Below are 18614 nucleotides of genomic sequence, written 5' to 3' on the forward strand. Positions count from 1 at the left end.
CTAGGTTAAGTGATACAAATGCCTAACTGCATGCACAATGCTTAGTCTCAGAATACATCCTGTCTCATTATACTATGCTAGAAATCATTATAACTGTTCCATGTCCACATCACTAGGTATCTGTGTGACAGAAGTAAAGGAAATATCAGAAAAGAAATGTCAATATTCCATCAATGAACATTGTGCAGTTCCCACAGCTCATTAATTCAATCCCTTAAGGTATCAAAACAGATAAAGAACTAAAGAAAGGGAATTAAATGCCAAGAAAGAAAGTCTTTATTTCAGTTCTTATGCCTGTAATGACACTATGATAATTACCACACATCCCTTCATCTTATGCTGTACATTGCAAGATTATGGAAATTGTATGAAGTGTCATTTATAATTTCAGGATGAGCAATGTAACATTTACAGTCAAAAATAGCAAGTCTTCAGAGCATACTTAAAATTAGTTTTAGGACCAATTAGAAGACAAGGAATTAACTTGATTAACCTTAATGCAGAACATTCATCCAAAACAGAACATGTATACCAGAAGCCTGGTACACCATCTAAATTAAAATCTATACGGTTTTTCTTGTTATTTACCCAGCTGTCTCTTCCCTTATGTATATATACTTCCACGTAGGATAATCTGGTCTTGAGTTTGGCATTCTGAATGTTCATTAAGGAGATAAATCATGCCCATTCCTCCATGAGTTTGGAAGGCTTCATTATATTGGAACAATGCCATCTGTTGGCAGGATTCAAGGGGTATGTATTCTTTGTGCAGTGCAAGCACCATCTCCCTGAACATGCTCATTGGGAGAAACCGGGAGGGGGGTAAATAATCCACTGCTACATGGTTTCTCCCAATCAACACATACAGTGGGGTAGGGAGCATTGTAGTCAGCAGGCTGCAGTCACAGAGAAACTCTGTTGCCACCATGTGCCTGGCGGGGTCCCCTTGTTCCTCCTGCCTAATTTTCCAGCACCCAGATGAGATACTTGGTTTGGATGCCAGGGAGAGGATTTGGGATGTAAAGAATAAAGTGTAATGTGGAAGAAAGCACCAATTGAAGAGGCCAGTTTCATTTGGGATGGGGCGGGAGGAGGTATTCTGTGGTTCTACCTCTCTCATGTTGAGGAACATAATCCCTGTGAGCTGTGTATTTCCTGTGTACATTGGAAGCAGTGTCGGCCTTACAAGCTAATCTAGGAACGCTGAGAAACAGTGGGGAGGGGTTGTCATTTTGCTTCTTTTCCAGCAGGAGTCTTCAGTCTGTTATTTTATTTTTATTTATTTATTATTTGCATTGTGGTAGCACCGAGGAGCCCCAATCATGGACCATTGTGCTAAGTGCCGTACAAACACAGAACAAAAAGTGGTCTCTGCCCTAACGGGATTAAAATTCTGTGCATCCTCACCAGTTTTCCTGAACTGGACTGTAAAAAAAAAGAAGAAGAATGACACAAGCTGAGCTAATAACTGGTTCAGTGGTAGTCACAAAAAAATATAAAAAAATGGTTCTGGTCAAAAGCTGTTAGAATTTTCTGTGAATTGAAAAAAGTCCATTTCAGGTCTGTTCCAGAGTGAGAATTCAGACCTGGGTCTCCCACATCCCAGAGGACTGCCCTAACTATTGGGATATAGGTCAGGGGGTGGGGCCAGCGGCATCACCCTCACCATCTCCTCCTCCTCTGGGCATTCTGTGGATGGCCAAAAACATTCGTGTCAAATTCGCAAGTATTTGTGGGTTGACTGAAACAGCATTTTCAGCAAATAAACTATTCATCTGAACAGTTTTGCCCCAAAGATTTTGTCACTGATCCCACAGTCAATGGTTTTACTACTCAAATGGTGCTTCAACCAAAGGGTCACTCCTTCCTAGGACAAGCTCTGACTGATAGCAGGTATCTGATTAAAAATAAGTTAAGCTAAAGGGTGAAATCCATGCCTTACGAATACAGACATAACCCTCGAAAGAGGGTAGCTTAGGGTTCTGTTGCTATTAATAATTAACTTAAAAAACACTGCAAAATGACATTACAAATACTTCCAACTTCGCAGAACTGAGACAAAGCCCCATGATTTATAAATGCAGTAAATTGGTTCAATAACTGCAGATAAATTAATTAATAAATAAACTCTCTAGTTATCCAATTTTCCAGCAATATGGAGGTTCATAGTTATATATGAATAAGGGTTTGTATCACTGGCACTAGAAAAAATTAAGTTTATACCACATCTCAACTTCTTAAGCTTACCATTTAAGAAAACAGGTTTTTAGCAAATTATTTAATCAATTAGTTCTTAATTGCTAACGGATGCTTAATAAGTCTGATGGCCTAATAATAAGCAATAATTATCCTGTCTTGTAGAAACTCATTAAATACTTAATCATAGCTATATTTTTTAAAGAATCTAATTACATTGTTCTTGCTAACACAGTTCTAAGGTAGTTTTAATCAGCTAGACATGCCCGTTACCCTATTCTTGCACCTGAGTAAATATGTTTTCAGCAACTAGGTAAGATTTAAATAACGTACAAAAACCGTCTTATTTCAGGAGAGGACGAGTGCACAAGGTTTGGATTTATTCTGGATAAACCATCAATGTATGATCAACTGTGCAATGAAGGTCCAATCCTATAAAGCCATAAAGACCCAGGAGAATGAATTTTAAACCATCTTAAAATAGGTAAAGCCAAGCCCATTTTTAAAGAGGTGCTCAGTCTTCACCAACTATGAACTCTCCTGAACAGTTCTAGGCAGTTATATAGTGACTACCCCGTCAGTATGGCCCTGCTTTAAATGTGTTTGTATTTTGAGAACCAAACCCCCAAACCAATGAGGAAGTGGGATATGTCTGTATACCATTCAGAGTGATTGTGCTAGGCTGGATGAAGGGAGAGAATGGACAGAGGAAGCCAAAGACGTGGAAGGTAATGAGATAAATTCTGAGTCTTTAAAACAGTTTTGGTTCTTTAAAGCAACAATATGTTTCAGTCCCGTGTTTCATGAGGCTGGTGCAAGGGCCCAGAGAGTCCCTCAAAGAGTCAGGTTAAACATCTTCAGTCTCGCACAGTGGGAGAAGTGAAAATGAATTTGGAGATACATTAGGGCTATCAGATTTCAAGTATCCTCCCTAAGGAAATATGTTTTCCCCGTGTAGCTGTTATAGCAGAAAAGTATCAGTGGGGAATACACACTGATCTCCAGTAAAATGCTAGATATTGAGACACTGAAGTGCTGCATCATAAAACAGGACTGGCATTTTCAGACACACTGTAAGATATTGTAAGATCTCTCTCTCTCTCTCTCTCTAGTCCACTGAATCCCATGTAATATTTCTCAATGCTGGATGATTTTGTGTTATATTGAAAAGACATATAAGTGAAAAAAACAAGGAAGCAGACTCAGCCAGGAAAGATGTTGCCTCAACAAACGTTGCAAATGAATGTAAAAGGGACAGGGACGGAGGGGGCAATAAAATAAAAAGCTTGGCAGATGTTCTAGGAAAGGCTGGTGGTTAAATAAAGATTGCCTGAAACTAATCATAGGTTTCTGCTACAACTGTTTATACTGGCTTCACGAAGTTAATTATTATTATTATTATCAATGAAAAAACGTTGACCAAAACACTGGCAAAGCATGTGGTAGATTTGCCATTGTAGCTTTGAAATGTGTGCTGCCTTCATAAACACCTTTGCTAGTCTGTCTACAGAACAAGACACAGTTCTACCCCCCATCTCTATTTCCGAGTTTTCAGTACTCGGGGTCAAAGCCTGCAATGTGCTGAATACTGTCAGTTCCTATTGGTTGCTCAGCACTTTGCAGGACCTTGCCATCTTAACCTCACTGAGGTTGAGTGGCACATCAGATGGAATGGACTTATGGGTAATGGTAATAACATATCTGACCCTCCTGTTTGCCTGTTTTGGCTCTTGGTAAACCATTTCTGCCACAGTCACAGATCCTAACACCATGGGCATCACTGATCTTTCACATATATGTGCTTTACGTTGGTGTAATTACACTGAGAGGGTTAGACTGGTTTTGAGTGAGAAGAAAGTCAAGCTCTATATGTTGTGTTAGTGGGTCTGGCAAAAAAAATGGGTGCTCTGATTGATGGAATGTAAGTCAAAGCAAAACTCTCATTAGTGGATTAAGAGCAGGAGCAGACCCTCAATGGAAGGTTTTCTGATTGTCAGGCTTGATAGTAATTTCACCTGCCCACATACGAGTCCCTTCTGTCCCTCCAGGGGTGAAATCCTGACTCCACTGAAGTCAATGGGAAGCCTTCAGCAGAGTGAGGATTTCATCCTCTGATGCTACCAGGTCCAGTTTGTGGTGATGGCATTCTGTAATTAGCTGACTACTTTCCATGACCTCAGTACAAATTTATGTAAATGGGGAAAACAATACAGTATGTGAGGATTTTCTCATGGAAATCTGTGCTCCAGCAACTGGTGCTGTGTAATGGGAATTATTCAAGTGCTGTTATATATTCACAGGACATGGAAGTAGCATCTAAAAGTCACTTTGGGAATTTTGCTGCTTTAAGAACAGCAAGATTTTGTAGCAATTTGAAAGGCACATGGTTAATTGTTTCCATTCATCAAGATCACTTTTTATGATAACTCCTTGGCACGATCTGCTAGGATTTCCTGGTAATGCATTAAACCCCAGGCAGCTGGCACCAAAGAGTTAGACATGAAAGACTTCCCTGGACTTCACTGAGCTTTGGATCAGGCCCCAAGTGAAGAGGAAGGTGAAATATTACATTACACCAGCAAATTGGCAGATAGAGGTAATCTAGGCCCATCCCCACTTTGGGCTGCTGCAGAGCCAGGACATGTTCTGCCAGGAGCACAGGAGAGCACTCATACATCTCTGTCCATTTAAGCAAGGCAGCATATCCCCCTCCACTCTGGGCACCTAGCCAGGAGAACTGCCTGTACTGTGGGCCTGCCATTCTGCCTAATCCATGTGCAGGCTGCACAAACGTGGAGGAAGGCTCTTTTCTTCTGCCCCTCCCCCACTGTACATGCACATAATATCTGGGGAAAATATGGCCCCTATCACGTATCGTCTAAAGGGAATATAATTGCATCACTCCACATACATACATAATGGTTTGACATAGAGTAGTCCTGTCCAGAGAGCTCTTAGGGAATTTATGACAGTTCAAAATAATTGCACATACATGCTTATTGGATTAATTTAATTTTTATAAATCTGTATTGTACACTGAATAATATCCATCATTCTTTTTGAATGGGGTAATTTCAGAGTCCTGACCTAAAACTTTCAATAGCATTTCAGTGACTTAGGAACTTAAACCCATTTAGTTTCAACGATACTTAACCAGATCGGGCCAGATTTTCAAAAGTATTTAGGTGTCTAAAATGCAGATGGGCACCCAGCATAATGTTTAAAACTCCGAGGAACATAATTCCCATGTGAGTTAGGTACCTGTGTCCTTTTGGAAGTCCCATTAGGCACCTATTAGTTACCTCAACACCTTTGAAAATCAGGCCCCAAATGACTGTCGCTTTTGAAAATGGGATTTAGGGTCCTAAATCACTTTAGAAAATATTCCCTTATTTGCTTCTTAAATCAGATAAGTTCTGATGTCTATGTATGTGCTACTATTGACTGCATATGTCTGCCCCATTTGCTCATTTAGTCATGTTATACTTTTCTCATTTGTTACAATGAGAGGTGCTGTATAAAAACAATCTCCTTCCTAAGTATGGTACCAACAGCCCCCCTCAGTTTCCTTTCACTATAATGGGTTTTGTTTTTCTGCTTTCCAGGTAAAACCCAGGTGATGGGTGAAATCAAGATTGCATTAAAGAAGGAAATGAAGACTGATGGAGAACAGCTAATAGTTGAAATCCTTCAGTGCAGAAATATCACCTACAAGTTTAAATCTCCAGATCACTTACCAGGTACCAGTCAGAAACAACATTATAATACAGTAATAAGCCTCAAGCAGGATACTGACTCAGACATTTAATGATATTATTACCATAGGGAAATGATTTTGTTTGTTAAGCAAAATGATGTAGTCTGTAGCACTGTCAGGGCAATGTATTTTTGTTCCTATGAACATTTTTGATGAAAATGAAAATGTGTTTGTTGAAATTTTTCTTCAAATGTGTTTTGCATTTATGTTGAATTCAAAATGTTTCCATTTATTGTTGCATGAAAAATGAACATTTTTCAGTTTTGTGTTTTCACAAAAAACAGACATTTCTGGTGGAAATTTCTGGTTTGACAAAAAAAAGGTACTTTTCATTGAAAAAATATTTCAGATGAAAAATTCCTACCAGCAATAATATTTTGACAGAGCCATAAAGACATCAAGACTGGTTTTGCGGTCAGTGATACCAATGTAAATCCAGAGCAATTCCCTTGGCTTCAGTGGAGTGACTCCAGTTTCACTCTGGTGTAAAAGACAGCAGGATATGGCTCCATGGTATAGAGAGGTGTATTTTGTCTCTGTGCATCTCATCCATTGAAATCATTAGTGACAATGACACCTTAAGAGCGCCTGTATCATAGGTTGAATTATTCTTCCATAGATCTGTATGTGAAGCTGTATGTCGTCAATATCGCTACCCAAAAGAGAGTAATTAAGAAGAAAACCAGAGTGTGCAGACATGACCGAGAGCCTTCATTTAATGAGACGTTTAGATTTAGTCTGAGTCCTGCTGGGCATTCTCTTCAGGTAATTCTGCATCTTATTACAACATAATTTTACATGTCTTCCAGGCTGTGCTGTGGGAATTAAAAATCAATCTCCCATTCCCAGTGACTTGCCTAACAGGTTACTGAGAAAATAAGATTGCAAAGGAAATAGCACAGTTATTTCCACTCTCTTGCTGTCTTTTAGTAGGTTGAATTCAGTGTACCTAATGTCATGTCTTTAGGGGAAGGATGGTCCTGAAGGTGAATGAATCACAAGACTGAGTCAGAAGATTTGGGTACCATTCACAGCTATGCCTCTGACTCATGGACACAGATTCTGCAAGTTACATAGTCTCTATTTCCCCAATTGCTAAAAGGGGATAATATTTACTCAGCTCTGCAGAGAACTTTGAGATCTTCAGATGAAAAATGCTACACAGCCAGGTGTTGTTATCATTTATTAGAAGTAATATACCGAAGCTCAAAGCGATAGATATGAAGCATAACGCACTGGAGTTGGCTTGTTTAATTTACAGTCTGGCACACACCAAAGCTTGTGTGAAGCTGCACCAGGAGGCACAGTCCCTCTCCCTGCTGCTCAGCATGTCAGAGGGACTGTGCGCCCCGCTTTCTGTGGTGTGTCCAGCTAGCTCCTTGGGTTGGTGCAAGAGTAGGCAACAGAATATGGTATGTCTCGTCTTAATTTTCATTACCTGTTAACCCTAATGTTCTTCTGGAAACACCTCATCTAAAAATAATGTCTCTTTACTATAGGCAGGACTGATGGCACCACTTACTATTATTATGTTTGCCCAACCTGTAGTTACTTATAACTGCCAAACTTTAACCATTTTGGGTTGCAATATTCCATGCAGGGTGTCTGCTTCAGCCTGAATTGGTTTGAAAAATGTCAGCCCACAGAGCTGAGCTCTTTCCAAGAAAGAGGCTACAGAAAATATATAGTTTTGCCCATATTAAAAAATTATGATGACCTTTCCTTTGAAAAGATCTAGTGCCCCTGTGCTTTGCAGCAGGGACTTGAAATTTGGCAGAGGTGGCTTTTGTTTCAGGATGTATCTTTTGCCACCCCCATTGTTCAGTTTGGACCCAGCAGAGAAGTAAATAGACACACAGGGAGCTAATCGAAACACATCTCCCTGCTGTGTGGTGCCTTTTTTGTCCTGGCTGCAAATCAGAAACCAACATGAAAGTGAGGCTTTGTACTGGGGTGGGGAGTGCTCAAACATTTAAAGGGACAGGCTATCACACCTATGAAAATCTGCTCAGATCTCGCCTTTGAAAAATTGCAGCTCACGCATGCTCAGAAGATTGTATTTTTTTTCAATTTTGAGCAGCTAAAATCTCCAAATATTCTGTCTACTCTGGGCATGCTCCAGCTAAAGGCTGAGCAGCAATTACCTTGCAATTGCAGCTCAGGGCTGGGGTCTGGGACTGGGTTTGAGACTGAGCACACTGGAAATGAGAATAGAGGGACTGTCATTCCTGTGCTCTAAATGCCTTTCCTGCTGGACCCAGGCAATGTGGAGGCAGAAGCTGCCTGATTTGAAGTTGCAGAGGGGGTAAGAGCTGAATCTTCAGGGATGGGGCAGTAGACAGAGACAAGGAGCTTGCAGGGATAGACTGGGACCAGATTCTGGGAGGTGGGGAGAAGGAGACTGGGAGTTGACTGGGACAGGCAACCTTAATTATGGCATTTCTTAACTTTTGAATGCTTGAATTTGCAACTTCTATCATGGTGTTTTGACATAGCTTTCCTGTGTATAATATTTATATAGTGCCTTTCATCTGAGACTTTAAAAATGCATGACTGACACTCATGAAGATAGCTTCTCAACACCTCTAAGGAAGTATTATTATACCAGTTTTACACATGAGGAAAATGAGGTACATAGAGATTAAGTTCCAAATGAACACACCTAGATGTCTAAAACTGGGATCCCAAAATTATAGGCCATTGTCAAAAATTTGGGCCTTTGTGACTTCACCAAAGCCCCATTTTGTGTTTGAACTGAGGATAGAATCCAGGGCTGCTGAATTACATTAATCTGTTCTAGCCAGTAGATCACAGAACAAGGAAGTGGAATAGGGGAGAAGATCTGCATTCACTGCTTTCCCTCTCAAATGGGGAAAGATCCTTGTGTAGCAGGCTGCGGGCTGATGTTTCCGTACTGTTCTTCAGGTGCAAATGTAGACGTCAACATTTCTGAATCTTTATTGTACACCAGCAAGTGGCATGTGTAATTCAGTTAATAACACAATTTTAACCATATATCTTTTTCTTCCCAGATTCTGCTTGTCTCCAATGGAGGGAAGTTTATGAAAAAGACACTGATTGGTGAAGCTTATATCTGGCTTGACAAAGTGGATCTAAGGAAAAGAATAGTAAACTGGCACAAACTGATGGTCAGCTCCACACAAACACATTGAGCAGACATGTCTGCTTAGGGCACTAAACCTTGCAGCATCTGCTGTAAATGGCATTACTCCAAGACTATAGTTTGATATTGTGTTTAGCTAGGCTTTCAGAATACAAAGTAGGGAAGAGTGGGCTCTGGGCTACACAGCACACTTAAATGAGGGCTAGTCAACTTGTTTTGCTGTAAAAGACAGCAAAGAAAAAAACTGAGCCCAGAACTAAAAGCGAGAAAGTTTGAAAAGAAGATTGATATGAGGGCTCCTTGACGTTGGACTCTTTGTGGCTGTCAGGAGAGTAACTCAGAAAGAAATAACGAAGGCTTGAAGGCAGCTGTTAATGTAGAGTTTGGCTGCGGCTGGAAGCAGTGTGTCTGAGAGAGCAATCTGGGTTTCTGTGCAACCAGAAGGAGATCATTTTATGCAAAAGCACCTAGGATGACTGGTTTTTCAAATCTCACTTATCAGAAGTGTAAAACTTGTTCCTCTACACCTTAGAATCTCTGATAATTTGTTGTTGTGAGATTATGCCACAGGACACAAACTGCGGGCTGTTTGTAGTGGTGGGAACATTATTTTACATGATTTTTTTCTTTATGTAAAAAAGATACAAAATAGAGAATCAGATCAAAACTATTCCATTTTGTTTCCATGCATTAACAATGGGTGTAGGTCTTTGTTCTGGAATGTAAAGAATAAAAGCACATCCATGGCTATTTTTTTTGGAGGGTGGTTGGAAAGAGAAAGGATCAAATGGAAACTGCACTAAATAAGAATGGGGGTGGGAGAGAATGTTTTCTGTGCTAATGAAACTGCAATTCATCCTTCCCTTTGGGTCAGCAGTTGACAAAAGTGGGTTTGTCTCTTTACAGTTTAAGCACTGAGATCGATACTATCATTTCAACTATTCCTTTTTTGTCTCCAACCATCAGCCTTACCCTTAGACTGTTTTAAGGCAGTAAAAGTTTAAAATATATAATATATATTCTGAAACATTCGACCCACTCTGGTAATGCTACCCTGCTGTTTGTGGGGTTCTGGATCAACAACAACATCAGCGACACACGCTCCTTCTTGACAGCTAACAAGAAGGAATAACAAAATGCTTACCATCTGGGGATTGAAACATTAATGCGTGTCGAGGATTTCCTTTGAGAAACTCAGGTGAATGACTGGAAATAGTCCATTCAAAAGTGGCTTGTCAGGTATGAAGTATGTAATTAAATGAAGGTCACTGGCAACACTATAACTTAAGGTTGTGTCAGAGCTTCCAAAATAAAAGTTCTATTTTCAGGCGTTTATAACTCAGCAGTAACAATTTCCTTTGGACTGAAACTTTGCATAGAGGATCTTAAACTGGGTGTGATATTTTTCATCCTACTCAGATTAAAAGAAAAAGAAAAGTGCTTTCATCATTCTTAAAATTGTAGAAATATTTAAAATAAATTGACATGGGATTAATTCCCTTACCATTCAAAAATGGCTTCATATTTTATACCTTCATATTTTTAAGTGATTTGGCAGGGGATTACCCTGAAATATCATTGCTTTTTTGTATTTAAAAAGAAAGTGACCAAATTTAAAACACTGGCAAGTGTTTACTGTGTTTGCCTAACAGGAACTTTTCATACACCATTTTAAGTACCCACGTTGGTTTTTTCACTAGGGATAGCACACCTCAAGATGACTTGCATGGTAAATTCAAATTATTCCTCTGGATAAGAATTATATGCTTTAAATAAAATAGGGAGAGATGAGAAACCAGACTGACTCTGAAAGAGCTATTGTAGTTGTTTAAATTGATGACACTTTTCTACATATTTGTTTTCCATTTATTTATTCAAAACTAAAACGAACACCACGGGCAATGAGTGAAATATAGAGCAACTGGAAAATGTTAGGGATGCACAAACCAAAGAAAGACAAGTAAGTCCAAGTTAAGACTTTGGTGTACCACATTGTACTTGCAACACAATGCATTCCTATCATAAGGCCATAAGTTATCATAAAGACACAACAGCACTGTCAGTGGGAGCATGGTGTGTGCTTTGACTTTTAATGTCGTGCTTTCATCAGTGTATAACCCAACTCCGATCTTATGTAATCACAGTCTGTTGGTGATAATATAAAATATCCTAAATAGTGTGATTTATATGGAGAATAAGATTCTTCAAAACCAAAATCCCCAACCAAACCAAAAATCCCTAAGTGGGATTTAAAAAAGAAAAATCTTTCATGTAAGTATTGCTCCTTTGTTGGGTTATTTTAAATGCCTGATGTCTACAGTAAGTCCTTTCTTTTCTAAAATGTCCAATTTCAATTACGGCATGAAGTAAAAGCAGTGAGATGTGCCATTTTGTGCAAACTGCTGGCAATTTTGTTCTTGCTCAGATTTATTATGAAGACAGCGAGTCATGCTGATGGTTGCTATGGAGATTTCCAGCAGGCACTAGCACTAACTGGATGGCTTACTAGGAAGCCTATAATCATTATTCTTAATTGATGAAAGTAGGCTGCATACTTTGCTCTTACATGCATTTACAAATGTTTCTGGTATTTTTATGAAACGGGATTGTTTGTCTGGTGTGGCTGGGGTTGTCCAGGAAAGCAACAGTCACTTTGGAATTAGCCTTCTGAAATGGGTTTAATTCATGCCTCTTTATATATTGAAATTCAAGTGTAACTGGTCTGCTGGAATCCCACCCTGAAATACAAAGGGTAGCAGCTGTCAGGAAAACTGGTCAGTATTAGCAATGGCTTGACCAACAACAGCAGAGACAGGACTCATTTGATTTCATGGTTGTTATCCATTGTAAAGAGCTAGTGACAGAGCTAGGTCCACGCACTTTCCCTTTTGTGAGATACCATCAATTCAGAGTTCGCAAGATGCTTGCAAAGTGTGCCAAGTTCCTTTTTTGATCAGATTTCTAGGTTGTACTGGAATCATTCTATGCAACACTGTTTCGTGTTTGAATGAATTTTTCTTTTTTGGGTGAATGAAGTCAGAAAAAACCCTTCTTGTGACATTTAAAAAAAACAAACAAAAAAACACCAAACAAGGACTATTTGTATTTTTTACTTTTTTGTATATATTGCAACATATTCTTTCACCCCTCCCCCCCATTTTAGGTTTCTTCAAGTGGCTGAAAGTGCTTATATGTGGCAGCAGATCTTATCATTTCTGAACAATTGATTATTAGTGAATTCACACATTTCTTTGAAGATGCATGTTGTGGCCAGGCAATGGCAGAGGCAGTTTAATTTATTTTATTCATACGTCCGCTGGGTCAACAGAGATTGAAGCTGCTTCTTTGTTCAAGGCCTTGTACAGTGGAAACAAGCTGAATTATGAGAAAAAGCACAGTGTATGTGTTTACAAATAACAGGGATTTCTAATGTGGTCATTACTATTATGCATACAATGAGCAGCAAACCATTTTCTTTTTTCCTAGTTCACACTAGACATGAGAATTTCTAAGATGAATGTTGAGCTAGTACTTTATCATTACACTTTAAAGGGATAGTATCCAGGGGAAATATGATATCTTTATTATTACCCCCATTTTTTACATCATATCTCGGTGGCCGTAACAAGGGCCTGATCCAACGCCTATCGAAGTCAATGGGAATCTTTCCATTCATTTCAGTGTGGTTTTGGATCAAGACCTAGGAATTGGTAGAGATCATTTGCTGGATACATAGGTGTTCCAATGGTTAGATTGTGGGGGATATTGTAGCTGGTAACCAGCTGATATTGATTCTGACTCTAGGAATGACGAGGAGTAGGACTGATGGAGAAGAAGCAGCTAGTGTGCCCAATAGAGATGATTTAATTAGCGTTTAGTTTCATGGAAATATCATAAAGATGTTAATAGTATTTTTTTAATCTTATTATTTGAATCATAACTGACAATATTTTTAAGTACTTTATTTTCATTGCTACAGTGTCTGTATCTCAAATTCCACTAAGTATCTATCTAGATATGTACATATATATATGTATAAGAGAAGATTTGCATCTGTGTGACTGAAACTTGAGATAGTAATAGAACAGAGAGGTAGTTCACTGTAAGTATCCACCTACATCACATTTGGGGCCCAATCCGGCATTCCTGGTCGCACCAGGGCTCAAGGATCAGGCCTTTTTGAATTACTAGTTGCCTTTAGTAAGAAAGTAGAAAGAATAAGCAAAATCCGGATACTCTCTCTTTAAATCATAAGATGCATTTTGATGTTTTCCATACGTTCTGGTTTATTCTTTTTTAAAAGAAGATTAATAAATAAATAAATATACGGATGAGCTCAAAAATTATATTATATTATATATATTTATCCATAACTCAGAGTAGGTGATTTGAGAGAAAGCAGTTTTCTTAATTTGTTACCCTGTAAATAACTATACATTTTTGTATAACAAATCAAGTTTGAATTATGAATTCCATCTGGCGTCCAAGCATGTGAATGTGAGCATTATTTGACCGTATCTTGTATAGATGTTCAGTGACGTGCTCAGGTGCTCAGCAATAGTTGACTAGCGTGTGTGCTGTCATGCTAGCCGACTATGTGTACAGCATACCCAATGTTTAAAAAAAATCTGCAAAAATACCTTAAAAAAACAAATAACAAGAGTAGTCCTTGGAGAAATGTCATGTTTCTGCAATGAACATTGCATGCATTGATGGTGGTTTGTTAATTTTTTTTGTTTTGTTTTATTTATTTTGCTTCCAAATTCTCGCAGCAAAACAAAACAAACTTGTTCTAAAAGGTTGTGTTAATTGAGACAAAAACAGTATGAGAACTGTGTAAAGAAAATACTTGTATATCTGTCTCATTTTCCACTTTATGTATAAATCCATGTTATGGTTTTGTGGTTGTATACAGGATGTATCTTGAGAAACTTATGCAAATTGTGCTGTATAAAGGCTGTTACCCCAGTCTGACTAATAAATATTTAAAATATCCACTTTGGTTTCTTTTCCCCATTGAATGCATAAATCTATACAGATAAGAATTTTGCTGGTCCAAATTCATCCCTGTCATTGACTTCAGTGGGCTTACAGTAGGGTTGTATTTAGCCCACCTGTGATGCTGTACCCAACACCTATCTAGTCAAGCTGCCATTCCAAACCCCATATGGGCACCACCTCCCAAGGTGTTTGCAATTCCATCATTATCCCACATTTTCAGTTTTAAATAGGGCTTGCTTTGCCTTAGGGTCCCTCAGGCAGATTAGCACCTGCATTCCCCAAGAGGAATGACCATGCCTTGACCTAAGTTCCTCCTGGCATCTTCCAGACAGCACACATCAGTGTGATTGCAGCAGCACCATGGAAGCATGTGCAGAATATCACCTCCTCCACACCTGGCCAATTCTGGTATAAAGATGAGATGGAGACATATCCCAACGCTGTACTGTCAACTATTAGGAATCTATCACCCAAGACAGCACTAGGAACACGCAGACAATATTCCCACCCCAACTTCCAATGGGATTCTGGCCAGTTCCCATAGAAAGGGGAGAATGGACTCCCCTTCTGGTACCCTGTTCACTGGACCATTCTGCCACCCCCATAGCAAGCCTCTATTAACTTAATTAAAATTATTATAATAAATTATTAAAACTATTTCTGATTTTTAGCTCTTGAGTCTGTTTGAAAATAAAGAAGTAGTGGTAGCATGATTTAATAATTCCCATGATCAAATTCATTATGAGAACATGAAAAAATTCATTAAACAGGATCTTCTGGATTCACAGAGGATTTTCAAAAAACATTGGCTGCTAATCCTACAAGTAAAATCTGTAATAACACCCACAATTCCCACTCCGCAACAGAAAGTGACAAAGTACATTGTTAATACACGAAGATTTTAAGTCCTGCTTGAAATGGTAATTGAACAGAAATTATTTGCTACAAAGGAGAATCAAGATGATATGAATTATGAAATATAAAAAGAATAAATCAGCAAGAAGTGTGTGGAATACAGAATTCCTTTTCCAAGCCACATGAATTATTCAGATGTTTTTTACATAAAATATTTGCAAACTGCTGTTTCCAGACCTGCTTTGAGATAAATGCATCCAGGAATTTCAAAATATAAGGGAATTGAAAACCTTATGGCTTTAATCTGTCATATTTATAAGGTGCTGTGTTGTAGTAACCATACTGGCCCCAGGATATGTAAGAGACCTGATATGAGAGGTACTATCTTTTATTGGACCAAATTCTGTTGGTGGAAGTAACTGAGGAGGAGATAATAAAGCAGATAATTTGGAGGCCTGGAAAGGAATAAAATGTCTGCATCCTAGCAATATTGCAGGAGAATTACTGACAGTTAGCCTGTTAAATTTTCAAGAGCTACCAAAGCACAAGAAAGCTTACCATAATATTTAGCAAGCATTTTTCATCCATAGACGTGCATGTAGGAACAAGATGGGTAAGCCAATCAGGTGACTTCCTCCAGTGTCATTGTGTTTTAAACAGAGCCAAAGGCAGAGCTTGGGTCTCCTGCTTTCCAGTCCATACCCAATCAATTAGACCATGCCAAGCAGAAGAAATGTAGGTCAGTTTACCAAAACACACTTAGGTGTCTGGGAAATTTACGTGCTCGCAGGGGTAAGTGGCAACTGAATGGGTGCTTTGAGCATCTCTATTTTGAATTTAGGCACCAAAAGTGGCAATTGGCCAACTAATTCTCCAGTGTAACTGCAGCAGGGCCAGGAATCCCATAAAATGTGCAGAATAGTTCCGAACTGATGCATCGACTTTCTATTTTTGCCAAACTGTTACATTATGACAGCACTGATTTTGAGCACCTTTTCTTTTCTGTGCATGCTGTTTTTATTCTGTAGTCTTCCCAACCCCTGACACATTGTAATATGCACACACTTTGGAATCTGTTTTCCTTCATAGTTAACTACCCTTGAAGAAAGCAGGTACCTGATATGCCTTAGAATGCCTTGTGAAGAAGTCATTTGTGGATTCTCCTTCCACATGCAACAGTGGATGGATGCCTGGAAGTTCCTATCTCTATGCGTCCTCCTCTGCTTCCTTCTCTTCAACCTTCTCCTCCTCCTTGCCCCTTCCAGCTATGTCTAGCCCCTCAGGTAAAGTGGTTATTTCATGCAGGATACAGCATACTAGTGATAGTCTAATGACCTTAATGGGGCTGTACTATACTGTTCCCACAGCGGACAGAGGGAAATCCCTCCACTCCATCTTCAAGATGTCAAAGGCTCTCTCTATCGTTAACTGAGTGTGTTTGTGGGCACAACTGTATCACTCTTCTGCTTCCGTTGGGTTTCCTATGGGTGAGGAAACAGGGCTGGAAGAGGTATCCTCTATTACTTATAAGGGTCTGTGACGGGGCCCACTCACCCTGCATTGGATGGGGAAGGGTTAACCCGACATTGTGGGCTGAGGAAGCCATGACCCCTCAACTGTACTGGGAATGCTCCAAATGCATTAGTATAAAAGGGAGCAGCTCAGCTTAGTGGGGACTGACCACTGGAGAAGAAGGATGCATGCCACAGGCTCCAGCCAAGGATCAGTTGAAGCCCGAGGCCATGGGACCCAGAGATGCCACAACCCAGGCAGATGCCAGGTTACCTACAGAGGCCCTGCAGGGTCAAGAGTCACTGGGGACAGTGCAGACCAGGGAACCCGGAAACAGAGCAGATGCCCATACTGCAGCAGCGAGAACCATGGTGGGAAGCAGCCCAAGGAAATTAGTCAGTGAACCAGAACTTTGAGTCAATGTGTTTCGGTCGGACCTCCCACCCCATTGACTCAGTGGCACGTGTTATTGCCACTATCAGGGTCCTGGGCTGGGGCCCGTTGGAGAAGGATGGCCTGGGCCCTACTATCCGGGATGCCACCACCTTTCTTTTATGCATGGCAGCCCCCTTCCCTGACTGGGGCCACTATGCCTTACTGTATTGCTAACAGATGTGGATGTATTGACTTTGGCCACTAGGACTTACTGCTCCACTAACAGAGGTGAATCTATGGACTTTGGCCTCTAGGTTGCTAGGAGGGGTGAACCTACTGACTCGGCCGCTGGGCCTTACTGTCCTGCTGTATCACGTAAATCTAGTGACTTTGGCTTTTAGGCCTTACTGTCCTATTAATTGGGGCTAATCTACTGCCTCTGGCCATTGGGCCACACTTCCCTCCAAAGAGGGGCACGTATACATTAGGATTAAGACATCTGTCCCCATGGTAGGGTGGCAGTGTCCAGTGTTGACGCAGCCAGAACATGCTGTGGATTGGCTTGTGTGATTGAAGCATGTGGTGTGATTGGTGATCAGTGCGAGAGGTGAGTTCCCCATGTCTTACCTTACCAGTGTGGTTTCCTCTAGGGAAGGTCTACCATAGACAGGTCTTCTCTGTAAGACAATTGCAGGAAAAGTGCAAAGAGAAGCATATTCCGCTGTGCATGGCTTTTATAGATTAAACAAAAGCCTTGATAAGTTAGTGCATCAGGGCTTTACATTGTTTTGAAGAAGCTTGATTGTCCACCTATGTTGTCAAACCTTGTGAAATTCTTACACAGTGGCATAAAGGCAACTGTAATACAGTAAAACCAAGGGTCTGACTCATTTAACATCAACCATGGAGTGAAGCAGGGTTGGATACTGGCTCCTACATTATTTAAAATTTACTTCTCATTCCTGCTTCAACACATGTTCCATGATGTTCGAGAAACTAAGTGAGGGCTGAATTTTTTAATGTAATTCAAAGCATTCTATGTATTTTCTCGCATCAATTCATCAATAGAAATTGAGCAAATCTGGAAACATTCTCTCTGACACTAAACACTGGGGGGTGCCACATGATGGAAAGTGGGGTGAGCATAAGCCTAGCAAACACATAATGGAAGCTAGATATATATTGCCATTATGGAGATAACGATGACATAAACTGTCAGAGAACATACAAGGGAAAAGATCACCGAAACAACGTAACTTCAAAGTTCTTGGGCTAGTGTTGTAGCTACATACTGTTTAATAAATTTGTAGCAGGAACCAGTTACCTGTATATCTGACAAGGAACACGGGACAAAGCAAATCATACTTATGTCTTACCGGTCAGCGGAGGGATTTAACGGCTACAGTGACAGAAGGTAGCAAACTCACTTGAAATATTTCCCACCCATTCAAGACACAAGAGCGCCCAAAGACAAGAACCATTTTTATCAGCACTGATATCCATAAGGAACCCAAACAATTCAAAGTGAATCTTAACCAGTGCTAATGTTCATACAGCAGGCGAAGAAACGTTTCAGCAGTCAAAAACAAGCAAATATTTTCTGTATATATTCCAAAACTCCCTCCTATACCTGAAGAAAAGACCTATACCGCAATGCAGGCACTAAGACATTAGTACACATGATGAATGCACAAATTTGATGCGATGATTTAGGATGATGAACTGAAACCTTTCAAATACAATTTCGCAGATCACTACAAAGGCGTTCTGAAAATAAGGTACAAATAAGATCCA

The 18614-nt window shown here is 39.8% G+C and overlaps 1 protein-coding gene across 1 annotated transcript in view; it reads left to right on the plus strand.

Moving 5' to 3' along the window:
* Positions 1-14035, plus strand: part of PCLO (piccolo presynaptic cytomatrix protein) — a 612599-nt gene extending 598564 nt beyond the window's left edge. The window contains exons 23-25 of the mRNA XM_075064425.1: positions 5802-5936; positions 6573-6718; positions 8986-14035. Coding sequence (XP_074920526.1) covers positions 5802-5936; positions 6573-6718; positions 8986-9126 — 422 coding nt within the window. The 3' untranslated portion in view covers positions 9127-14035. The remainder of the gene's footprint in view (positions 1-5801; positions 5937-6572; positions 6719-8985) is intronic.
* The last annotated feature ends 4579 nt before the right edge of the window (positions 14036-18614 follow it).

Source organism: Chelonoidis abingdonii, chromosome 1 (genome assembly GCF_003597395.2).
Source record: "Chelonoidis abingdonii isolate Lonesome George chromosome 1, CheloAbing_2.0, whole genome shotgun sequence".
Lineage (NCBI taxonomy): Eukaryota > Metazoa > Chordata > Testudines > Testudinidae > Chelonoidis > Chelonoidis abingdonii.